We start from the raw sequence: 26,337 nt of genomic DNA, 5'->3' as shown, positions 1-26,337 counted from the left end.
AACCCTTTAGCAGATAGGTCATTTGCAAATGTCTTCTCCCATCCTGTAGGTTGCCTTTTAGTTTTGTTGATTGTTTCCTTTGCTGTGCAGAAGCTTTTTATTTTGATGTCCCAATAGTTTAGTTTTGCTTTTGCTTCCCTTGCCCCAGGGGACATATCTTAAAAAAAAAAAAAAAAAAAAAAAAAAAAAAAAAGCTGCTAAAGCTGATATCAGATTAATTACTGCCTGTGCTCTTTTGTAGGATTAAAAAAAAATTAATGTTAATTTATTTTTGAGACAGCATGAGTGGGGGAGGGGCAGAAAGAGAGGGAGGCACAGAATCTGAAGCAGGCTTCCAGGCTCTGAGCTGTCAGCCCAGAGCCTGATGTGGGACTCAAACTCACAGACTGCAAGATCATGACCTGAGCCAAAGTCAGATGCTTAACCAACTGAGCCACCCAGGCACCCCTCTTCTGTATGATTTTTATGGTTTCAGACCTCACATGTAGGTTTTTCATCCATTTTGAATTTATTTTTGTGTGTGGTGGAAGAAAATGGTCCAGTTTCATTCTTCCACATGTTGCTATCCAGTTTTCCCAACACCATTTGTTGAAGAGACCTTTTTCCCATTGCATGTTCTTTCCTGCTTTGTCAAAGATTAATTGACAATATACTTACGGGTTTATTTCTAGATTTTTTATTTTGTTCCATTGATCTATGTGCCTATTTTTGTGCCAGTACTTTGTGATTACTACAGCTTGGTAATGTAACTTTAAGTCTGGAATTATGATGCCTCTAGCTTTGCTTTTCTTTTTCAAGATTGCTTTGGCTATTCAGGGTCTTTTGTGGTTCCATACAAATTTTAGGATTGTTTGTTCTAGTTTTGTGAAAATTTCTGTTGGTATTTTGATAGAGAGTACATTAAATGTGTAGATTGCTTTGGGTAGTATAGACATTTTAACAATATTTGTTCTTCCAGTCTATGAGCATGGAATTTTTTTTCATTTCTTTGTGTCATTTTGGATTTCCTTCATCGGTGGTTACAGTTTTCAGAGTGATAGGTTTTTCACCTCTTTGATTAGGTTTATTCCTAGGTATCTTCTTATTTGGGGTGCAGTTGTAAATGGGATTATTTTTTAAATTTAATTTATTTTTTAAACTACATCCAAATTAGTTAGCATATAGTGCAACAATGATTTCAGGAGTAGATTTCTTAATGCCCCTTACCCATTTAGCCCATCCCCCCTCCCACAACCCCTCCAGTAACCCTCTGTTTGTTCTCCATATTTAAGAGTCTCTTATGTTTTTGTCCCCTCCCTGTTTTTATATTATTTTTTGCTTCCCTTCCCTTATGTTTATCTGTTTTGTATCTTAAAGTCCTCATGAGTGAAGTCATATGCTATTTGTCTTTCTCTGATTCACTTAGCATAATACCCTCTAGTTCTATCCACATAGTTGTAAATGGCAAGATTTCATTCTTTTTGATTGCTAAGCAATACTCCATTGTATATATATATACCACATCTTCTTTACGCACTTATCCATCAGTGGGCATTTGGGCTCTTTCCATACTTTGGCTAATTGTTGATAGTGCTGCTATAAACATGGGGGTGCATGTGCCCCTTTGAAATAGCACACTTGTATCCCTTGGATAAATGCCTAGTAGTGCAATTGCTGGGTCATAGGGTAGTTCTATTTTTGGTTTTTTGAGGAACCTCCATCCTGTTTTCTAGGGTGGCTGCACCAGTTTGCATTCCCACCAGCAGTGCAAAAGAGATCCTTTCTCTCCACATCCTTGCCAACATCTGTTGTTCCCTGAGTTGTTAATGTTAGCCATTCTGACAGGTGTGAGGCGGTATCTCATTGTGCTTTTGATCTGTATTTCCCTGATGATGAGTGATGTGGAGCATTTTTTCATGTGTCAGTTGGCCATCTGGATGTCTTCTTTGGAGAAGTGTCTATTCATGTCTTTTGCCCATTTCTTTATTCTGTTTTTTGGGTGTTGAGTTGGTAAGTTCTTTATAGATTTTGGATACTAACCTTTTATCTGATATGTCCTTTGCAAATATCTTCTCCCATTCTCTCAGTTGCCTTTTAGTTTTGCTGATTGTTTCCTAAGCTGTGGAGAAGCTTTTTATTTTGATGAGGTCCCAATAGTTCATCTTGCTTTTGTTTTCCTTGCCTCTGGAGACGTGTTGAATAAGAAGTTGCTGTGGCCAAGGTCAAAGAGGTTTTTGCCTGCTTTCTCCTCGAGGATTTTGATGGCTTCCTGTCTTACATTTAGGTCTTTCATCCATTTTGAGTTTATATTTCTCATGGTGTAAGAAAGTGGTCCAAGTTCATTTTTCTGCATGTCGCTGTCGAGTTTTCCCAGCACCATTTGCTGAAGAGACTGTCTTTATTCCATTGGATATGCTTTCCTGCTTTGTCAAAGATTAGTTGGCCATATATTTGTGGGTCCATCTCTGGGTTCTCTAGTCTGTTCCATTGATCTGAGTGTCTGTTTGTGTGCCAGTGCCATACTGTCTTGATGATTATAGCTTTGTAATACAGCTGGAAGTCTGATAAATGGGATTTTCTTAATTTCTTTTTCTGCTACTTCATTACTGATGTATAGAAATGCGACAGATTTCTGTATATTGAATTTGTATTCTGCAGTTCTACTGAATTCTTTTATGAGTTCTAACAGTTTTGGGGTGGAGTCTTTTGGGTTTTCTACATATAGTATCATGTTATCTGCAACTAGTAAAAGTTTGACTTCTTCCTTGCTGATTTGGATGCTTTTTATTTCTTTTTGCTGTCTGATTGCTGTGACTAGGAATTTCAGTACTATGTTTAATAAAAATGGTGAGAGTGGACATCCTTGTGTTGTTCCTGACCTTAGGGGAAAGGCTGTCAGTTTTTCCCCATTGAGAATGATATTAGCTGTGAGTTTTTCACACATGGCTTCATAAAAACAACATGTTTTTATGTTGAGGTATGTTCCCTCTAAACCTACTTTGTTGAGGGATTTTATCTTGAATGGATGTTGTACCTTGTCAGATGCTTTTCCTGCATCGATTGAAGTGATCATATGGTTCTTATATCTTTCTGTTATTGATGTGATATATTACATTGATTGATTTGGGAATATTGGACCACCCTTGCAACTCAGGAATAAATTCCACTTGATCGTGGTGAATGATTTTTTTTCTTTTAAGTTTGTTTATTTATTTTGAGAGAGAGTGCTAGTTGGGAAGGAGCAGAGAGAGGGAGGGAGAGAGAATCCCAAGTAGACTCCACGCTGCCAGTGCAGAGCCTGGTGCGGGGCTTGGACTCACGAAACCACAAGATTGTGACCTGAGCCGAAACCAAGAGTTGGACACTTAACCAACTGAGCCACCCAGATGCCCTTGAATGATTTTTTAAATGTATTTTTGGATTTGGTTTGCTATTATTTTGTTGAAGATTTTTGCATCAGTGTTCGTCAGGGATATTGGCCTGTAGTTCTACTTTTTTTTTTGTGGTGTCTTTATCTGGTTTTGATATCAGGGTAATGCTGGCCTCGTGGAATAAGTTTGCAAGTTTTTCTTCCCTCTTCTGTTTTTTGGAATAGTTTGAGAAGAATAGGTATTAACTCTTCTTTCAGTGTTTGGTAGAATTCACCTGTGAGGCAGTCTGGGCCTAGATTTTTTTTTTATGAGTTTTTGGATTACTAATTCAATTTCTTTGCTGGTAATTAGTTCAAATATTCTTTTTCTTCCCGTTTCAGTTTTGGTAGGTTCTATGTTTCTAATAATTTACCCATTTTTTCTAGCTTGTCTGATTCGTTGTTATGTAATTTTTCATAATATTCTCTTTTCTGTGGTATTTGTTATTCTCCTGTCTCATTTGTGATTTTATGTATTTGGGTCCTTTTTTTTCCCTTGATAAGTCTGGCTAGAAGTTTATCAGTTTTATTGATTTTTTTTCCCCCCTAGAGAACCAGTTCCTGGTTTCATTGATCTATTGTTTTTTAAATTTCTGTATCATTTATTCCTCTTTTTTTAAATTAAAAAAGTTTTTTTTAATGTTTGTTTATTTTTGAGAGAGAAACAGAGTGTGAGCGGGGAAGGGGCAGAAAGAGAGGGCGACACAGAATCCAAAGCAGGCTATAAGCTCTGAGCTGTAACACAGAGCCCAATGCAGGGCTTAAACTCATGAACTGCAAGATCATGACCTGAGCTAAAGTTGGCCACTTAACCAACTAAGTCATCCAGGCGCCCTTGTATCATTTATTTCTGCTCTAATCTTTATCATTTCCTTTCTTCTGCTGGTTTTAGGTTTTGTTGTTCTTTTTCTAGCTCCATTAGCTGTAAAGTTAGGTTATTTGAGATTTTTCTTGCTTCCTGAGGTAGACCTGTATTGCTGTAAACTTCCCTCTTACAACAGCTTTTGATACATCCCAAAGGTTTTGAACCATTGTGTTTTCATTTTCATTTGTTTCCATGTACTTTTAATCTTTACTTTTTTATTTTTTGAGAGTGAGAGCATGGGCAGGGGAGCGGCAGAGAGAGGGGGACAGAGGATCTTAAAGTAGGCTCTGTACTGACAACAGTGAGCCTGACATGGGACTCAAACTCACCAACTGTGAGATCATGACCTGAGCCAAAGTTGGACCCTCAGCCGAGCCACCCAGGTGCCTCTCCATGTACTTTATAATTTCTTCTTTTGTTTTCTGGTTGACTCATTGATTTTTTTTAAAGATTTTTTAATTTTTAGATAATCTCTATATTGAACATGGGGCTCAAACTTACAACCCAGAGATCAAGAGTCACATGCTCCATTGGCTGAGCCAGCCAGACACCCCTCATTCATTGTTTAGTTGCATTTTTTTTTTTTAAGTAGACTTCATGCCCAGCATGGAGTCCAGTGTGGGGCATGAACTCATGATCCTGAATTTAAGACCTGAACTGAGATCAAGGGTCGGTTGCTTAACTGACTGAGCCACCCAGGCACCCCTAAGTTGCATGTTATTTAAACTCTATATATTTGTGGTCTTTCCAGATTTTTTCTTGTGGTTGACTTCTTGTTTCATAGTGTTGTGATCAGAAAAGGTGCATGGTATAACTTCCGTATTTTTGAATTTTTTTTTTAATGTTTATTTATTTCTGAGACAGAGAGAGACAGAGCATGAGTGAGGCAGGGGCAGAGAGAGAGGGAGACACAGAATCAGAAGCAGGCTCCAGGCTCTGAGCTGCCAGCACAGAGCCCGATGCGGGGCTCGAACTCACAAACCATGAGATCGTGACCTGAGCCGAAGTCAGTCTCTCAACCGACTGAGCCACCCAGGCGCCCCTCGTATTTTTGAATCTGTTGAGGCTTGTTTTGTGGCCTAATATGTGATCTTCTCTGGAGAATGTTCCATATGCACTTGAAAAGAATGTGTAGTCTGCTGCTTTAGGATGGAATGTTCTGAATAGATATGTTAGATCTACCTGGCCCAGTGTGTCATTCAAAGCCATTGTTTGCTTGTTGATTTTCTGTTTAGATGATCTGTCCATTATGGAAGAGGGGTGCTAAAGTCTCCTACTATTACTATATTATTATTGGTTTGTTCTTTTATGTTTGTTAACTGTTTCACGTATTTGGATGTTGCCATGTTGGGTGCATAAGTATTTATAATTGTTATATTTTCTTGTTGGATTTTCCTCTTTATCGTTATGTAGTTTTCTTGTCTCTTATTACAGTCTTTGTTTTTATGTCTATTTTGTCTGATGTAAGTATTGCTACTCCGGCTTTCTTTTGACAGCCGTTGTGTGACAAATGTTTCTCCATCTCCTCACTTTCCAGTCTGCAGGTGTCTTTAGGTCTAAAATGAGTCTCTTTTAGGCAGCATATAGATGGGTCTTTTTTTTTTAATCTGTTCTGTCACCATGTCTTTTTAGTGGAGTGTTTAGTCCATTTGCATTTAAAGTAATTATTGATAGACACATATTTTTGCCATTTTATTACTTGTTTTGTGGTTGTTTGTGAAGATTTTTCCCGATCCTTTCTGTCTTTCAGGTGGATCTTCTTTATGCTGGTTTTCTTTAGTGCTATATTTGGATTTCTTTCTTTGTATTCTTTCCATATTTATTAGTGGTTTTTGATTTGTGGTTACCATTAAGTTTCTATTAATATATTCTGCATATAGCAGCTTATATTAAGTTGATGGTTGTTTAAATTTGAGTCCATTCTTTACTTTTCCCCATGTCTTAGGTGTAAGATGTCATATTTTACATCTTTTTGTGTTCCTTGACTGATTTTTTACAGAAATATTATTTATTTCTTAAAGTTTATTTATTTTGAGAGAGAGAACATGCACACAAACGGGAAGGGCAGAGAGGGAGAGAGAAGCCCAAGCAGGCTCTGCACTGTCAGCCTGAAGCCTGACGCAGGCCTTGAACTCACAAACTGCAAGATCAAGAGCTGAAACCAAGAGTTGAATGCTTAACTGACTGAGCTACCCAGACATGCTCAGAAATATTTATTTAACATTTTTTTTCATGTTTATTTTTGAGAGTGAGAGAGAGAGTGAGAGTGAGTGGGGGAGGAGCAGAGAGAGAAGGAGACACAGAATCTGAAGCAGGCTCCAGTTCTGAGCTGTCAGCGCAGAGCCCAATGTGGGGCTCGTACCCATGAACTGCAAGGTCATGACTTGAGCCAAAGTCAGAAGCCCAACTGACTGAACCACCCAGGTGCCCCTGGAAATATTTATTTATTCATTTATTTAAAAATTTTTTTAAATGATTTTATTTATTTTTGAGACAGAGACAGAGCATGAGCAGGGGAGGGGCAGAGAGAGAGGGAGACACAGATTCCGAAGCAGGCTCCAGGCTCTGAGCTGTCAGCACAGACCCTGACGCAGGGCTCAAACTCACAGACTGTGAGATCATGACCTGAGCTGAGGTCAGACACTTAACCAACTGAGCCACCCAGGCACCCCTGGAAATACTTATTTTTAATGCTTTTGTGTTTCCTATCTTCATACTGTCATTTTTCATCTTTCCTTTCACTCAGAAAAGTCCCCTTTAAGTAGGTTCCACTCTGGGCATGGAGCCCAACATGGAGCTTGAACTCACAACCCTGAGATCAAGACCTGAGCTAGGATCAAGAGTCAGAACTCAACCAACTGAGCTCCAGGTGCCTCCTCCAAAAGTCCCCCTTAGTATTTCTTGCAGGGCTGGTTAATGGTCATGAACTCCTTTAGTTTTTGTTTGTCTGGGAAATTCTTTCTCTCTCATATTCCGAATGATAGCCTTGCTGGACAGAGTATTCTTGGCTGAAGGTTTTTTACCAATTAGCACTTTGAATATTGATTCATGCCACTCCTTTCTGGCTTAGAAAGTTTCTGCTGAAAAATTTACTGATAGCCTTATGGGATTTCCTTTGTATGTAACTGTCTTCTTTTGTATTGTTGCTTTTAATACTTTTTTTTTTAATTTTTTTTTTTTTAACGTTTATTTATTTTTGAGACCGAGAGAGACAGAGCATGAACGGGGGAGGGTCAGAGAGAGAGGGAGACACAGAATCTGAAACAGTCTCCAGGCTCTGAGCTGTCAGCACAGAGCCCAATGCAGGGCTCAAACTCACGGACCACAAGATCATGACCTGAGCTGGAGTCGGACGCTTATTTACCACTATATTTTGCCATTTTAATTACAATTAAATTTTAATAAATTTAAATACAAATTAAATGTCTTGGGGTGGATCTGCTTTTCTGATTTTGTTGGGGGTTCTGTGCTTCCTGGATCTGGATGTTTGTTTCCTTGCCCAGTTTAGGGAAGTTTTCAGCTATTATTTCTTCATATAGATTCTTTGCCCCCTTTCTCTTTCTTCTTCTTGTGGTACTTCTATAATACTGTTATGTTTGAGGGAGTCACAGAGTTCCCTAAGTCTATTCTCATTTTGCATAATTCTTTTCTCTTTTGTTCAGCTTGATTACTTTCCATTGCTCTGTCTTCTAGGTCATGAATTCATTTCTCTGCTTCTTCCAGCCTGCTGTTCATTCTATCAAGTGTGTTTCTCATTTTGGTTATTGAGCCTTTTAATCTTTGCTGTGTTATTCCTTATCTCTATGTTAATGGTTTCACTGATGTCCTCCATTTTTTTCAAGTCCAGTGAGTATCTTTATGATTATTACTGTAGATTACTGTAGGGTTGTTTTTTTTTTTTTTTTTACTGTAGGTGTTTTTTAAAAAAAATATTTTTAAAAGATGTTTTTGTTTATTTTTGAGAGAAGAAGAGACAGAATGCAAGTGGGGAAGGGGCAGAGAAGAGAGGCAGAGACAGAATCTGAAGCAGGCTCCAGGTTCTGAGCTGTCAGTACAGAGCCTAATGCAGGGCTCAAACCCATGAACTGCAAGATCATGACCTGAGCTGAAGTCAGATGCTTAACCAACTGAGCCACCCAGGTGCCCCCCCCCACCCCCCGCCATTATTTTTTTAAATAAGCTTTTTGTCCCTTTCTCCTTCTGTTTTCCTTCTAGGATACCACCAGGGCTCAGATAGTTTCTCTTGATGGTGTCTTATAATTCACATGGGCTTTCTTCTCTCTCTCTCTCTCTCTCTCTCTCTCTCTCTCTCTCTCTTTTTGCTCTACTCTAGATAATTTCAAGTGACCTATAAATTCACAGATTCTTTCTTTGCTTTGATCACATCTGCTGGTGGTATTCTTTACTGCATGTTTCATTTCATTCATTGCATTCTTCACTTCCAGGATTTCTGTTTGGATCTTTTTTATAATTTCTGTCTCTCTGTTAAGCTTCTGGTTTTGTCTGTGCATTGTTTCCTGATTTCACTGAATTGTCTGTGTTTCCCTGTAGCTTACTAAGCTGAATTCTTTATTAGGCAGATTGCAAATCTCTATTTCTTTGGGGTCAGTTACTGGGAAACTGTTCTTAGGTGTCTTGTGTTGCTGTCTTCGCATTTGAAGAAGCAGTCACCTTCTCCAGTCTTTACTGACTGGCCTTGGGAGAGAAATACTTTCTTCTGTCAGTCTGCTGGGGATTCTGAGGCTTTCCCAGTGCATGATATTCCAAATGCTTTTTAAATGGTTGTCAAGTTCTAGAATCAACCTATACAAAATGTACTAGAGATTTTTGTAACTGTTTAAGAAGTAAATATAAACGTTTACAACATATGAAGAGATAAGCATCACAATAGCTAAAATCAGAAATATGTTCCAGTAAGGGCACCTGGGTGGCTCAGTCAGTTAAGTGTCCGACTTTGGCTCAGGTCATGATCATCATGGTTCATGGGTTTGAGCCCCGTGTCAAGCTCTGTGCTGACAACTCAGAACCTGGAGCCTGCTTTGGATTCTGTCTCTCCCCGCCCCACCCCACCCCCACCTCCCCGCTTGCACTCTGTTTCTCTCAAAAATAAATAAACATTAAAAATATATGTGTGTTCCAGTACTATTTGTATAAATGTATATGTACTACTTTTGTAACTGAAAAGCAATCACTATTGGGGCACCTGGGTGGCTCAGTCGGTTAGGTGTCCGACTTTGGCTCAGGTCATGATCTCACAGTTTGTGAATCCAAACCCCGCATCGAGCTCTGTGCTGACATCTCAGAGCCTGGAGCCTGATTCAGATTCTGTGTCTCATTCTCTCTCTGCCCCTCCCCTGTTCGTGTGCGCACTCTCTCTCTTTCTCTCTCTCTCAAAAATCAATAAACGTTACAAAAAGAAAATAAAAAAAAAAAGAAAAGCAGTCACAATTGTGGCTGGTAATGGGGGAACTTGTGGGTATTACATCACTCCTTGATGTGAGTGGTATTTAGGTTAAATGACTATGTTTACTTTCATGGAGCTGTATGCTTATAATTTGTATACTTTTCTGTAATATTTATGCTAAATTTAAAAAGTTTAAGATAAAAAGGCAGTACTCATCATAAAAAATGTAAAAGTATAGAAAGTTGACTTAAAATGTCTCTCCACATACTCATATCACATGAAGACCAGCAACCAGTACTAACATTTTCTTCCATTCTTCTGATGTGTATTTTTTGCCTATAACCTTTATTTCATTATTTCAATTGTAAAAAGAATGCATGCCCTGTATAGAAAACTTATTAAACACAGTAAGACACTACATACTTCTCACAATGGAATATGATTGACAGAAAGATGCCAACAAGTATAGTGTCAAGTTTCTTTAATGGCAAAGAATATAGGAATTTATGAAGATATTTACATTAAAAAATGAAAGGGTTCAGGGGTGCCTGGGTAGCTCAGTCAGTTAAGGGTCTGACTCTTGATCTCAGCTCAGGTCTTGATCTTAGGGTAGTGCGTTCAAGCCCCATGTTGGGCTCTACGCTGGGTGTAGAGCCTACTTAAAAAAAAAAAGAAAAAGAAAGGTTTCTGATTCTTGTCAAGATGTAGTAAGCACATTCTATCCTTTCTCTCTGATTGAATACAATTAAAATCTCTGGACAGATTGCATGCATCAGTTGAGTATCCTGGAAGATAATGGTAGCAGGTGGTTTGAGGAAGGAAACTTTTTATTTTTTGTCTCTAAAGAATACCTTTCAGTCTTGGGGCACTTGAGTGGCTCAGTTGGTTAAGCATCTGACTTAAGCTCAGGTTCAGGTTGTGATCTCACCATTTATGGGTTTGAGCCCCGCATCCGGCTCTCTGCTGTCAGTGCAGAGCCTGCTTGGGATCCTCTGTCCTCCTCTCTCTATGCCCCTCTCCCGTGTGCATGCTCTCTCCCTCTGTCAAAAAATAAATAAACACTTAGCATACCTTCCAGCCTGGACTCAAAGGTAGAGGAAAATCTGGAACTAGGTGCATACAGAGTAAGGTCCAAGAGAATCCCTCTCTTTCTAGTCTCAAGAGCAGGAAAGGGGATTCCTATGGGTCAGAGAGTAGAGATGGATGAAGATCTTTTTGTTGTTGTTCACATTCCCCCCTCCCCCATTTTCTCCTGCCCTGGCCCCCATGAAAGTCCATAGCAGTGGAGGCAGCAGTGACATTGGCAGCCAGATGGGAAAGGAGTCCTTTTATTTTTAGGGATTATGGTCCCAAGAGCATGGTGACATTCACTGGTTTTGTTTTCTCTGTCCTCTCACCACTTTACCCTAGGGGCAATCACAGTAGTGGGAGGTACTCAGCAGAGAAGCTAAAGCCTTTCCTTTTTAGCCAGAAGACCAGGAAAGGGGCCCCTGAGAGCTGAAAAGTGTTAGGAAGATTGCAGAGAGGAAGGAACTCAACAAAGTGAACCCATAGTATTGTGTATGAACTCCTGGGCTCTCCTTTGAAATAGCATGCATGTATCTGACCCCTGAACAGCATACCAAGAGCTTTGAGGATTCAGCGGTGAAGTGTGCTGGCCACTGCATGGTATACCTGGGACAGATCACAGTAGTACCACAGGGGCTGTGAAAACTAAACTGACATCACAACACAGCCCACAAAAGATGGATAGGAACTTGTGGGTTGGACCTAATCAATGTAGTTACTGTTCAAACAAACAAAAATCCACTGTTTTCCATTGCACCTAAACAAGATCCAGAGTAACATAGCATAATATCCAGAAATTCAAAATTGTCCCATATATGAAGAGTTGGGAAAATCTTACTGTCTCCTAAGGAGAAGGGACAGTCAGCAGATGGTAACTATGACATGTTATAGATGTTGGGATTATCAAAGAATTTAAGGCAAAAAGCATAATTAAAATATAATTAAAACTTCAAGAAGTAGGGGTGAACACCCTGGAAACAAATGGGAAATTAGACATTTAAATTTAAAATTGTAGGGGCGCCTGGGTGGCTCAGTTGGTTAAGCGTCCGACTTCAGCTCAGGTCATGATCTCGCAGTCCGTGGGTTTGAGCCCCGCGTCGGGCTCTGTGCTGACAGCTCAAAGCCTGGAGCCTGTTTCAGATTCTGTGTCTCCCTCTTTTCTCTGATCCTCCCCTGTTCATGCTCTCTCTCTGTCTCTCTCTCTCTCTCTCTCTCTCTCTGTCTCAAAAATAAATGTTGAAAAAAAATTTAAAAATAAAATTGTAAAATTTGTAACTAAAACTAAATTAAAAATTCCTTAAAGGGACTCAGTAACAGGGTGGAGATAAAAGAAGAGTGAGTTAACTTGAAGATAGAACAGTGAAAATTATCTGGTCTGACCCAATAGGAATTATTAAACTGAAGACAAGTGAACAGAGCTTCAGGGAATTATGGGACGATAACAAAAGGTTTAGCTTTTCATGTTATTGAAGTCCCAAAAGGAGAGGCGATGGAGTAGTACAGAAACCTGTTTGAAGAAATTATGGAAAGGAAGAAATAAATGCAACCCTATTTGCAGATGAGATGATAATCCACTTAGAAAATCCCAAGGAATCTACAAAAAGGACTCTAGATCAAACAGTTTTGAATGGGAGGAATCAGAATACCCATTTCAAAACTTTTTTATAGTTTCGGTAATCGTGAGTAGTATTGGTAGAGGGATAGACACATAGATCACTGGACCTAGGAAACCTAGAAATACACCCACACAAGTACAGCCAACTGCTTTTTGAATGTTTGTGACTCCCCCAAATTTACATTTTAAAATCCTAACCCCGGTGTGATGATACTAGGAAGGTGGGGGACTTTGGGAGGTGATTAGGTTATAGGGTGAAGCCCTCAAGAATGGAATCAGTGCCGGGGCGCCTGGGTGGCTCTGTCGGTTAAGCATCTGACTTCAACTCAGGTCATGATCTCGCGGTTTGTGGTTTCGAGCTCTGCGTCCAACTCTGTGCTGACAGCTTAGAGCCTGGAGCCTGCTTCCGATTTTGTGTCTCCCTCTCTCTCTGCCTCCCTCCTGCTCCCACTCTATCTCCCTCTCAAAAATAAATAAATAAACGTTTAAAATTAAAAAAAAAAAAAATGGGATCAGTGCCCTCATCTAAAGGAGACCCCAGAGAGCTCTTACCTCTTACTCTCTGTCATGTAGGGACGCAGAAGATAGCCATCTGTGAACCAGGAAGTGGGCCTTCCCCAGAAATGTAGTCTGCTAGTGCCTTGATCTTCGATTTCCCAGCCTCCGGAACTGTGAGAAATAAATATATATATGTTGTTTAAGCCACCCAGTGCATGATATTTTTGTTGTAGTAGTTCGAACAGACTGAAATGTGTCAGGACAGTTCAGTGGAAGAAGGGTAGTCTTTGCGACAGTTGCTGTGGGAACAATTGGATATCTATGGGGTGGTCGGGAGAGAACAACCTAGGCCTAAGCTTCACAGCATATAAAAAAATAACTCAAATGGATCATAGATTTAAATGTAAAACTATAAAAAATGCTAGAAGAAAACATCAGAGAAAAGTTTCAGAAGCACAGCAGGGTAAAGAATTCTTATACGTGGCAAATAAAGCATGATCCATAAAAGAAGAAAAATGGATAAATTAGACTTCATCTAAATTAGAAACTTTGGCTATGTCAAAAAGTTTGTAGAAAGAATAAAAAAGGAGACAAGCTACAGAGTGGGAGAAAATCTTTCCAAAGAGCATATCAGACAAAGACTCCTATTGAAAGAATATAAGGAAACCTCAATAACAACCCCTAAAAACCCAGTTATCGAAGAAGAAAGCATAAGAGAAATGAGAAAATACTTTGAGGTGAATGAAAACAAAATCACAAATATGAAAACTTACAGGATGCAGCTAAAGTAGTTTTTGGAGGGAAATTTATAGCTGTCAATGCTTATATTAAGAAAAGAGGAAGAGGGGCACCTGGGTGGCTTAGTTGGTGGCTCAGGTCATGATCTCATAGTTCATGAGTTCGAGCCCCACATTAGGCTTTGCACTGACAGCTCAGAGCCTGGAGCCTGCTTCAGATTCTGTGTCTCCCCCCCTCTCTCTCTGTCCCTCCTCCGTCTGTGCTCTCTCTCTCTCTCTCGCCCTCAAAAGCAAATAAATAACAAAAAGAAGAGGAAGATATCAAGTCAATAACCTCAACTATTAAGGAGGTAACTATTCTTCAACTTTAAGAAACTAGAACAAGAAGAGTGAAATAAACCCAAGGCAAACAGAAGGAAGAAAATTATGAAACTAGAGTGGAAACAAATGAATAGAGAATAGGAAAACAACAGAGTAAGTAAAACCAAAAGTTGATTCTTTTAAAAGATCAACAAACTTGGCAAGCCTTTAGCTAGAATGACCAAGCAAATAAGATTCAGATTACTAGAATTATTAATGAAAGTGGGGACAGTACCACCCACCTTCCAGAAATAAAAATGATTGCAAGGATATACTATGAATAGTAAATACTATGCCAGTAAATTAGTTAACTTAGATAGAATGGGCAGATCCTGAAACAAACTAAGAAAACTGACTTAAAGAAGAAATAGATGGGAATGCAAGCTGGTGCAGCCACTCTGGAAAACAGTATGGAGGTTCCTCAAAAAACTAAAAATAGAACTACCTTATGACCCAGCAATGGCACGACTAGGCATTTATCCACGGGATACAGGTGTGCTGTTTCGAAGGGACACACGCACCCCCATGTTTATAGCAGCACTATCAACAATAGCCAAAGCATGAAAAGAGCCCAAATGTCCCTCGATGGATGAGTGGATAAAGAAGATGTGGTATACATATACAATGGAGTATTACTCGGCAATCAAAAAGAATGAAATCTTGCCATTTGCAACTATGTGGATGGAAGTGGAGGGTATTATGCTGAGTGAAATTAGAGAAAGACAAAAATCATATGACCTTACTCATATGAGGACTTTAAGAGACAAAACAGATGAACATAAGGGAAGGGAAACAAAAATAATATAAAAACAGGGAGGGGGACAAAAACAGAAAAGATTCATGGAGAACAAAGGGTTATGGGAGGGGTTGTGGGAGGCGAGATGGGCTAAATGGGTAAAGGGCACTAAGGAATCGACTCCTGAAATCATTGTTGCAATATATGCTAATTTGGATGTAAATTTAAAAAAATAAAAAATAAAATAAAATGAAATCACAAAAAAAAGAAGAAATAGAAAATCTGAATAGCAGGAAACAAGGAAAGAGTTTGAGTTAATAATTTTAAAATGTCCCACTAAAAACAAAACAAAAAACTTGCCACTAATAAAAGCCCATTATCTGATGGCTTTACTAGTGAATTCTGCCAGATGTTTAAAGATTTATCATGAACTCTTCCAAAAAATAAGAAGGGAGCACTTCCAAATCATCCTGTGAGGCCAGCATTACCCTAATACCAAATGCTGGACAAAGATGTCATAAAAAAAGAAAACTGCAGGGCAGTATCCCTCATGAATACAGATACAGTAGCCCTCAACAAAATATTAGCAAACCTGGTCTACTAACATTTAGAAGTAATGCAAAGTTGGTTCAAAATATGAAGAAAACTCAGTCTTTATAAACCTTATTAGGATAAATAAACACAAGATTATCTCAAAAGACACAAAAAACAATACTCTTTAATGATTTTTTTAAAAAACATCTCGAACTAGGAATAGAGGCCTGATAAAGGCATTTATGAAAAACTTCCATGTAATGTCATATTTAATGGTGAAAGACTGAATGTTCTCTTCCTGAGCTCAGGAATAAGATGAGGATTCATTCTCACCAGTGCAATTCAACATTGTACTAGAAGGTCTAGCCAAGACAGTTTCTAGCCAAGAAAAACACATAAAAAACACCGAAATTAGAAAAGAAATTAAACTAACTGTATTTGCAAATGACATGATCTTGCATATATAACATCCTGAGGCATATACACACAGACATGTGGCACACGTGTGTGTTCAGTGTCACTGGTAAGTAGGAAAGGATAACTTAGGACCCAATTAGCTATCAGTACACACCTGTTGGCACAGCTAAAAAAAAATAGTGGAAATACTGAATGATGGTGGATGAGAAGAAATAGTTTCATATGTCGCTGGGGGGAATGTAAAGTGGTACAGGCACCCTGGGAAATATTTTGGCAGTTTCTTAGAAAATGTAAACATACCATACTACCCTAGGTGTTTCACTTCTAGGCGTTTATTCCAGAAAAGTGGGATAGTCCGTAAACCTTTGTGGTAAGAACAAGTGTGACAGTTCCAGTGTAGCCAAAGATTGGGGGAGATGGTGAGTATTTTCAACAAACAGTCCTGGAAAGCTGTGGGACAGAGCCTGTAGTCTGTATAGTTTTTTACATCTTTTTTCCCTGTTCCTCCACCTTCCTTTGGCACATTTATTTTTCTTGGTTGATTCTTTTTTTTTTTTTAATCTTTTTTTAACATTTTTTTTATTTTTGAGAGAGGAGTGGGAGAGGGGCAGAGAGAGGGAGACAAAGAATCCGAAGCAGATTCCAGGCTCTGAGCTGTCAGCACAGAACCCGATGCAGGGCTTGAACCCACGAACTGCAAGATCATGACCTGAGCCACTGTCAGGAGTTTAACTGACTGAGCCACCCAGGTGCCCTTTTCTTGGTTGATTCTTAATGTGTGAGTTGGTTGAAGAGAATTTTAAATGTTGAGTGGTGAATATAGGCACAAAAAGACCATCATCTTAAAAAAATTGTCTTATGTTAACATACCGTGTATGTGTGGATTTTTCTGAAACTTTCACATGTATTTTCATAATTTGGCGCTGGTTCAGAACTGTGGGCACCTCAAGTGAGCTCACAGCAAAGTGGGATGCGCCTGCCTCCCCAGTCTGTCCTCATGGACTCATTCCATTCCTAGTGCCCTTTATTTTCTGAGCCAGAGTGACTGACTTGATCTATGCTTGTTCCTCTGTAAAATTCCTGAGGGCTGTTCTGACTGGTTCTAGGAGTTTTTTCCTTCGTGTGCACAACTCTGTAATTTAGGTGTCTAATAACAAACTCCTTTGTTTTTGCTTATAGTGGGGTCTCCCACAAAGGCAGGCGGCAGGGTTGTTTACATTTTTATGTAATGTGGTCCACTCTGGCCTCCTGGCCTCCATCCTTTGTGCATGTTGTGTCTCTCTCTTTAAATTCAAGGAGAGCCATAGATTTTGATCTGAAGAAACCTATGAGTATGGGGCAATGTAAGAAAAACAGGTTTTTGGATCAGGTTGGGTAAATTTTGCTTTGGAGTAGCTTTGCATTAAAATGTGTACAGTGGAGTAGAGATGAATAATGTCTCCTCTTGGTAGGTTCAGGTAGGTTGGCTGTGCCATGAACTAGAATTTTTTTTTTTTTTTTGCCTTGTTTTCCAGGTGCTGTGAAAATTAACTATTAGTATAACTACTAAAGGTCAGTGGGAGGTGAAATTAACTAAGATCATGTCAGAAAGAGTTGCATTTGCTGCAAACCGGAAGTGAATTGGATAGTTTTTTCTCTTGTCTGTAGTTCCGCTTGTAAGAGCTGGACTGCAGGGGTGCGACCTGACCCCTCCTGTATTGCCGATGTGTGTGCAGAGGAGGCCAAGAAGGAGATTGGGATTACAAAATCAGAATTTCCTGGAGGGCTTGGTTTTGCGACACTTCAGGGAAGTGACGAGAGACTTGTCAGAGGACAGAGGTTGGAAAAGCTAGTTTATGGCCTTCGGTCTTCAGGGATCCTCTTGATAGTGTCTCTCCACAGGTGTGCGTCTCATCAAGGTTTGTTTCCCCACCCCCACCCCAGGGGCAGGATGGAAGGCCGGTGGCGCAGGAGCAGTAACAAATGCTTCCCAGAATCCTTGTTTACGCTGGGTGGTGAGCACTATTGTGGGTCGCCTGCTGTGGGTGCACTGCTAGAGACTTCTTTGACCTGTCACGCTCCAGGTGAGCCTTGTGAATTGTTGAGCTGCTGTGAACACCTCTGCTACTTGGGCCAGCAGCTGCTACCTGCTGGCTCCTCTATCCATTTCCTATTGAATTGACCCACAGAGGATTCTTTGTATTTCCTTAGAGGGTTGCTGGACTGGAAAATTGCATATGCACTGAAGGCTTGTGTTTCCAGGAAGGTGGAAAGATTGGCAGCCATTTGTCTTCTTGTGAATTGGCTGTCGTGTGACTCCTTTTGCTTCTCGTTTCTGGTCTTGACACTGCTGAAGAGTCACCTCTTTGGCCTAGGTTTCCATCAATGAGCCTGATCAAGCCAAGACACAAGTCCCAGCAGGTTCCCTGTAGCACCGACCAAAGAAAACAGCAACGGGGAACAGGAGAAGTAGGTTTATTCTAGGGTAACATTGGAGAGCTCAGTAAGGAGGGAATTCTAGATCCCTGGCTTCTGCTGGAGTTTTCTATTCTGAATTTACTGGTTTAAGGTTTTCTGGTTGGAAGCAACAGAACTTAATTTTGACTCGTACGAGCAGAAAGGATTTATTGGAAGGATATGGGATGGCTCACAGACTGGGAAGAAAAGCTGTGGAGCCTCATCTTCAGAAAGTGCTGGTGTCAGAGGAGCCGTGATCCTAGGAGCGGGAACCTCTTGGGGTTGAATAAGCACCACCACATCCAGTTCCTGCTGCTGTCTGTTCAGAAGTCAAAGTCCAGGGACAAAGGCCCAGCCGACCTGGTGTGGGTCAGGGAGTGGCACCTTGACTGACAGTCTGTCCAGGCCCAATCCTGTGGAGGGAGGTGGTTCCCTTGTGCCAGAAAGAAGACAGCTGCTGGGCAGGCAGCAACAGGATTGTGTCCCAGGAACAACTGCCTCACCAAGAGCAGCAGCTTCCACCTAATGATGCAGCCACAGTGAATTTGTTTTCTGTCGGGAGCCTGGGTTTTTTGGTGTTTTTATGTTAAAGGCTGACTCCACTGAACATTTTTTTTTTTTTTTTTTTTTTTTTTAGAGAGCGAGTGCACAAGTGGGGAGGGGTAGAGAGAGAGGGAGAAAGAGAATCCCAAGCAGGCTCTGCACATTCAGCGCAGAGCCTGATGCAGGGCTCAAACAAACCGTGAGATCATGACCTGAGGCAAAACCAAGAGTGGGACGCTTAACTGACTGAGCCACCAAGGTGCCCCTCCACTGAACATTCTTTACCAGTGGAACACTGTGCAAGAATGTGTTTTCTGAGGGGCCACCCCTGTGTGAAGTTTTCCCCCAAGGATTTCTGTCGATCTGCCTGTGCCTAAAGAAAGGTGGGGAGGGTGTCCAGAACACCCCTCTGTCAGAGGGCAGCTAAAGGTGATATCTGTTACTCAGCTGTGCTTTCTTATGCCCCCTGTGAGAACAATGCCCTGTCTGGGGAGTGGTCTTTTTTTTTTTTTTTTTTCAAGAGAGAGGGGGCACACATGCGTGTGTGCGCATGTGAACAGGGGAGGGGTAGAGGGAGAGAGAATCCCAAATGGGCTCTACACTTAACTCGGGGGCTTGATCCCACAACCCTGGGATCATGACCTTAGCCGAAATCAAGAGTCAGACACTCAACTTGACTGAGCCACCCACCCAGGAGCCCCTGGGGAGTGGTCTTTTAGAAATTCCTTCTATGGAAGAGGGTTGAGAGTTTGTTATCAGAACTAGAGGGGCAGTCTTTTGGCCTCTTTAGTTAGACTGACTTAGAAACTGCCCACAGTCACTAAGAGCTGACCAGGGGTGGGTGGGGGGGTGGGTGTGTGTGTGTGTGTGTGTGTGTGTGTGTGTGTGCGCGCGTGCACGTGTGTGTTGGGATTGATGTCTCCAGATTTTGCATGTGGGCATCCTGAAACATGTCTCCACCCACGTCACAGCTGCCTCCCCCAGCAGCCCTAGTGTGCAGAACCAGTACTAGCTGTTAATGTTGACTTTTCTCCCTTGCCAGGTATCTGCAGATGGTGTCCATTGTCAGTGCTGTCCAGCGTGCACCAGGCTGATCCATGGTCACTTTCCGGGATGGCAACAAGGTGACTTCAGCTGAGGATGACCCTGACTGAAAGGCTGCGTGAGAAGATATCTCAGGCCTTCTACAACCATGGGCTGCTCTGTGCATCCTACCCCATCCCTATCATCCTCTTCACGGGGCTCTGCATCTTAGCCTGCTGGTATGTTTCTGAGTTGTCCTGGATATGTTGGGCCAGTGTGTTGGGACAGTAGGTTTCCTAATTCTGACTGCTCGGTAGCCCTTGGACTGTGTATACTTTTTATACACTGACTGGCGGCTGGTTGAAGCTGCTGGGTGGAGAGCTCTAGTCCTGGGGTATTTAGCCACTAGACTGAAACAGTCCAGTCTGGCCCTGACGTAGGGATTCTCCAGATTTGTTCAAAATTATTTCAGAATAATGTTTAAATGCTTTTAAGAAACCACAAGATGATTGAAAGGCATGATTTTTTAATTTTCCTTCTCAACAGTGACAGTTTCATTTTGGTACATTTTGGTACCTGGTTGAGAGCAGGAGCATTTGAGTGTGTTGCAAAACCAAGTCCATTTGAACAATTTCTTGGACACCCTTGTTCAGGCTCACCCAGAGACTTGGTTCTGTGCTCTCCAGTCATTTTCTTGTGGCCACGAGGAGCCTCTTTCTGATCTCTTGCTGATTCTCAGGGCCAGCTGTGGTCACCAAGGACTGTTGTGGTAGCTGCCTTCCATCCACATCTGTCTTTCTATCACGGGGCCTCACAGAAGCTGAAGGCTGTGGCTTATAAAAGGATAGGCTCGGTGTAAGAAGATATCTGATGGCCTTTTTGGCTCCAAAACACTGACAGCCATGAAAAGAGCCAACTGTATGATCCTTGCCTCTGGAAAGAATTCTGGTTTCCATATTCATTGTACATCTGACATTTGTTAGATGTAGTCATTGCTGTGCTGGAAGGAGGGTGGCTCAGGACTGAGCTCACTGTTCAGTTTGTTAATGATCCCAAGCTCTTTTCTAATTAGGACTAAGAAAGATGAGCATCTTTCATTGAGAATTTCCTGCTGGGTGCTTCATAATAACCTTGGGAAGCGGTCCAGTTATATTTCCATTTAACCAAAGTGAGGTCGAGGATTGAAGACTTGGATGGTGTGCACAGTTAATAAGCAGGGACGCTGGGATTTAAATCTAGGCCTAGGGATTCTGGTGCCAGCACTATGACACTCTCTCACCCTGACTGTCCTCGCTGGGGATGTGTATTTATACTGATGTTTAAATTTTGTTAGATTGTGTTGTAGAGGATACTCCTACATCCTATAGGAGATAAATTAGTAGAACATAGCTCTTGTTTTTTCCTCTAGGTTAATTATTTCTTTTAGAATCTCTTTCAAGATCATACTTTTCAAAAATCGTCTCTCTCCTTCAAAATCATACTTTCCCAGGCTTGGCCTATGTGATAAATCCATGGCTCTTAAACCTGAGCTAGCAACAGAATCACCTGGACGGCATGCTAAACACAGATTGCTGAGCACCACCCTAGAATTTCCATTCATCAGGTCTGGGATGAGCCCAAGAATTTACATCTCTAACAAGTTCCCAGGCCTGGGGACCATGTGCTGAGAACCACTAGACTGTGTCTTTCTTGAAAATTTCTCTGAAGTTCTATCACCTTTCAGTGAAAAGAGTTTTCTCTTTTATTCTGATTCTTGGAGCAGCAGTGTGTGGGGACACTCATGGTTATTATCACTGATGTTGCCTTCTGTTGAGGGTGGTAGAACTTAGCTTCTCCTCCACTAAGTTCTCAGCTCCTCGATGGCCTCTTTACACATGCCTCAGCACATGGGAACATGGTAAGAAATACTTGATGGATGAGTACATTGGATTAAACTTGTCTGCTCGGTGAGCAGTTTGAGTTGAGGAGGTGGTAGTTGTGATTCCCCTTCCACAAACACAACTCTGGCTACGGGAAACGGAAAGTATGTTTCCTCTTTGCTGTTCATCTTCTGGGTATTGGGTGTAGCCAGCTGAGACCAGTCAGCTTCCTGGACAGGGAATGTAGGATATGTGTAGCAGCTGCTTGGGTGCAGTTGGGCCTTACCTTTGAATGAATAATTTGATATTACACAAATGTTTCAGAAACAGACAGTCCTTGGATTTATGATATGAGGGCCTCTGGTATGAAAACCTTAGGAGACAGCTGACATGTCAAGTTTGGAGAACTCCCTCTTGACTCATGGTGAATTAGAATAGGATGGAAAGTTGGGGAAGAGGCAGATGTGATGAAAACAATATTTAACAACCAGTACAGCCCAGATGCAGCCAAGCCTGCCTTATATTTCACAGGTGCTTCTGGCTGAACATCAGTCTAGAGGAAGAGGTGGGTGGTGAGGCTCAGGGTAGGACTAGGCTGATGGGAAGGAAAGGAAGACTGATCTTCGTTGACCTCCGGCTTTGTAGGTCCTTTGATGCTTTTCCTTTCACACACACACTGTTCCATTTGGTGCCTGACATCCTTGGAGGGGGTGGTTGTGTCCTAGATTTTTTTTTAAGGGTGATTAAACTAGTGTGGAGAGCTGGTAAGTGGTAAATATTATGACTGGCAGGTCCCTGTGGAAAGCCCTGTGCTTTCTCTACTTCACCCGTGAAGTTTGATATCACGTTTGATATCATATCAAAACGTGATATGAACGTTTTGAAGAATACTATTTGGTGCTGATAGCTTTCATTGCAAGATGTTTGCTCTCTGAACAAGAAGCCTGAGAGAGATGGTCTCAGTTGCAGTGGGCCAGGATTAGGGCCTGGCAGGATCTGCCTAGACAGAGAACAGTCTTTTTGAGGCAGTAGCCCTATATAACAGAAGTTGGGGAGAGAGCACAAAGTTGGGTTTTCTCAATAAAGATGGCTTAAAAAAACAAAAGATGGCCATAATAAATGCCAAGCACTATGCCAGACCAATGATGCACACATCATTCCTCTCAGAAGTGCACAGTTGTGGGTCCAAGACATTGGATATTGTGCCCAGCAGATGTGACCTGGCCTTGGGGCAAAGGGAGACAATGTCAGGGAGGCTTCTTTGGAGGAGAGCCTCTGAGCTGAACCCTGCAGGAAGAGTAAGTGGTGTCTTCGTCTTCATCATTTAAGGTCAACAGTCAGCTCGTTCAGCAAATGGGCAGGGAAGGGAGTATCCCGGCAAGCCCCTCCAAGAACCTGCTACCTCCTCTGGTCCCGCCCTCTGACGGCACCACAGTTTCCTCATGTCTTTGCAGTCCAAAGTTTTTCTTTGAAGAGAAAAATCAGCCTTGTACTATCCCATTCTTAGTGCTGTGTACTTACTTTCTCAAACCAACATCTTTGTCGAGTTATCGCAAAAGAGTTTTTTAACAACTTTTCTTAAAATCTGATTGGCTTAGGAAACATTTTCCAAGGCTAGATGAAGTCTGTTAGCCTCCAAAAATGATAAAGTTTGTATCAGAGAATCCACGGGTTGTGGGTCTTTTGGGGCAGGAGATGAGATGTTGTGGACTCAGGGCACAAGCCTCCGTGTCCTCTTCTGACCCGGGAACCTTCCCTCTGCAGAGCAGGTTCCTGCTTCTGTTCAGAGTCTCGGGTTGCCTGCAGAAAACAGAGTGTGAGTAATAGCATTTAGTAATTTCATTAGATACCTAGATTCTGTTTAGTTGCTCATCTTGTATTGTTCCTGGAATGAGACCCTTGTGCAGCTTGAACTCAAAGGGCCCCTGCACTTGATGTCCTTGTTCAGATCTGGCAGCCACCTGAGCTGTAGACCCCATTCTTCAGCACTGGACCACCCTGGGAACAGTGAATGCTTTTTCCTCCAGGAAAATCTGATGAAACTTGCAGCATGTAGACACTGGCAAGAGGTGTCTTCACATTTCCTAGAGGTTAGGCCATCAGGACCTGAGGGTGTGGCCCAGCAGCAGCCCAGCAAGGCAGAGGGCGCCGTTGCTCCCATTGCGCCCTGGGATGTGGTGGGTGCACTGTTGGGTGAAGAGAGAGTGCTCGAGCGCCAGGCTAGCGGACTGCCTGTGTGCATGCAGAGCAGAGGTCAACGTGAGGGTCATTGGGTCACTTGTTGATCCTACAGCCTGCTGCTCATGGCTAGAGATGGTGATTTTCATTTGGAGAGCAAGTTAAATCATAGTGAGGCCATTCTAAACCTCATGAAGGACGGTAATCTTGCAAACTATGTGGGTATTCCAGAGCAGGCTTGGCCCCTTTCCTCGTCCATTTTCTCTGGCAGAATGCAGTACCTTTGAGCTGGGGCTGCACATCTGTTGCATGGTCTCTGTCCACCTCTCCCCCCATCTCCCCACATCTCAAGTTTCCCCAGATCACCATGAGTCCTTGGGAAGTGTGCATACAGGGGCCTGTATTAAAGGTTCCTTCTTTCTACGCCCATGTGGTCACTGTAGACACGTTTATATTCTCTTTGTGATCAAGAAAGAAATCTAAGTAACTGAAGCCTTATGTGCAGTTATGCTTTGGAGAGCCAGCTGGGTAGCTGAGAATGAGTCCCAGAGCACCCCTCGTCTCTGCCCTGAAGCCTGCACTTGAGAGCCCAAGGGACCAGCTCCTGCAGCTGCTCCAGGATGCTGACCTGTTCAGCATGCCAGAGCCAGAGCCTCCCCCCAGCAGAGGTTAACTCCTGGCCTCACAAACAAGCTCTGGAAAAGTTCTGAAATGCCTGTGGGAGATCAAAGACTCCTTTACCACCCCAAATTTCCTCAAGCAGGAAAGGGCAGGAGGTCTCAGAAATACCGCCTTCTAGTCTTTTGCTACCCCACCTCTAGCCCTGTACTGTTCTCCCCTGAGAGGGGAAGAGAGAAAACATCTCCCACCCTGATGCCTCCAGATAAGTGCCTTATGCAACATCTCTGAGTGTCATTTCTGAGGCTGATGTTTCCATCTGTCTTCGGCATCTCCTGAACCTCCATCCTAGATGACTGGGAGTGAGGAAGAGTTGAGACTAGAGCCAGTAGCATCCGTGTAATTGTGGGATGCAGGGCAACAGGACAGCGCACGGCAGCTTGGTCAAGAAGCAGGGGAAAGGACCATTAAAGGTCCTAAATATACTTGCATGGGAGTGGTTGAAAGGTCCCTCCTCCCCATCCAAAAGCCCACCCTGGCCCAGGGGATGGCCATCGCCTCACCCTGCCCCAAGACACAACGGGATGTGTACATCTGACCCCAAGCCCCCTTGTTTTTATATTCAGGCCCCTGCCAGGGTGGCAACAAAAGGGATATATGGACAAGAAGGGCAGGGCCAGGTCCTGGGATGTGAGAGGGCAGAGGAGCTGGTGGTCAAGAACCTGTCCCAGGGAGGAGGGACCATGGGTGAGCCTACAGTCCATACCCTCAGCACATGCTGTGCTGTGATGGACTTCACTTCAAAAGCAAGTTTAAAGATAAATTTATTAAGAATTTCCATACCGATGAAGACATCCAGATGGCAAACAAACACATGAAAAGATGTTCAACATCGCTCATCATCAGGGAAATAAAAATCAAAACCACAATGAGATACCACCTCATACTGGTCAGAGTGGCTAAAATGAACAACTCTGGAAACAACAGATGTTGACCAGGATGTGGAGACAGGGGAACCCTCTTGCACTGTTGGTGGGAATGCAAACTGGTACAGCCACTCTGGAAAACAGGAGATTTCTCGAAAAATTAAAAATAGAATTACCCTGTGACCCAGCAATTGCACTACTAGGAATTTATCTGAAGGATACAAAAATGCTGATTTGAAAGGGCACATGCACCCCAATGTTTATAGCAGCACTATCAACAATAGCCAAATTATGTATATATAATGGAATACTACTCAGAGATGAAAAAGAATGAAATCTTGCCATTTGCAACAACGTGGATGGAACTGGAGGGTAGTATGCTAAGCGAAATAAGAGAAAGACAGATATCACATGATTTTACTCATATGTGGAATTTGAGAAATTTAACAGGATCATAGGGGAAGGTAAGGAAAAATAAGATAAAAACAGAGGAAGGCAAACCATAAGAGACTCTTAAATACAGAGAACAAAGTGAGGGTTGATGGGCATGGTGGGTGGGGAAAATGGGTGATGGGCATTAAGGAGGGCACTTGTTGGGATGAACACTGGGTCTTACGTGTAAGAGATGAATCACTGGATTCTACTCCTGAAGCCAAGACTACACTGTATGTTAACTAACTTGAGAATAAAATAAATAAGTAAGTAAGTAAATAAATAAGAATTTCCATAGAGCTACTGCAGAGCATTAAACCCCAAGCGCTGAGACCTTCTGAGCGCGGGGTCCTGTGCAGCCATATGGGTTATGAAGCCAGCCTCGAGCGTGGAACATCTGGTAGATAAATAATCCTGAACATTTCCTGAACATCTTTTATGTGACTGATATTGGGGATGCAGAAATTAAAATGGCGTGGACCCTCCCTGTACATTTCTTATATTAATCATGCAGATGAGAAGTCTCTAGGATCAGTGTTTGCAGGGTGCCATGGAGAACAGAAGACATGTGCCTACCTGCCTGGGATGGGAGGAATACAAAGGCTGTGTTGCCCTGAAGGACAAGCAGGAATTTGGCTGGCCTTGGGGAGAGCAAGGGGAGCATTTCGTTTTGGGCTCCCCTGAGACAAGGATTTGAGTA

General features: G+C 42.0%; 1 protein-coding gene across 6 annotated transcripts in view; it reads left to right on the top strand.

Annotated features, from left to right (window-relative positions):
* The window catches only part of LOC122214281 (SREBF chaperone), a 73,310-nt gene that overhangs the window by 16,913 nt on the left and 30,060 nt on the right, over positions 1-26,337 (top strand). For 2 of the 6 annotated variants that reach the window (XM_042929169.1, XM_042929173.1), the window contains exon 2: positions 19,654-19,863. In XM_042929169.1, coding sequence (XP_042785103.1) covers positions 19,742-19,863 — 122 coding nt within the window. In that variant the 5' untranslated portion in view covers positions 19,654-19,741. Of the gene's footprint in view, positions 1-17,298; positions 17,521-19,643; positions 19,864-26,337 lie in introns of those variants that run through there. The other 4 variants (XM_042929168.1, XM_042929171.1, XM_042929172.1 and 1 more) reach the window with 3 other exon arrangements.

Source organism: Panthera leo, chromosome A2, assembly GCF_018350215.1.
Source record: "Panthera leo isolate Ple1 chromosome A2, P.leo_Ple1_pat1.1, whole genome shotgun sequence".
Lineage (NCBI taxonomy): Eukaryota > Metazoa > Chordata > Mammalia > Carnivora > Felidae > Panthera > Panthera leo.
Note: the sequence above shows the minus strand (reverse complement) of the source record. Positions and strands in the feature narration are given on the sequence as shown.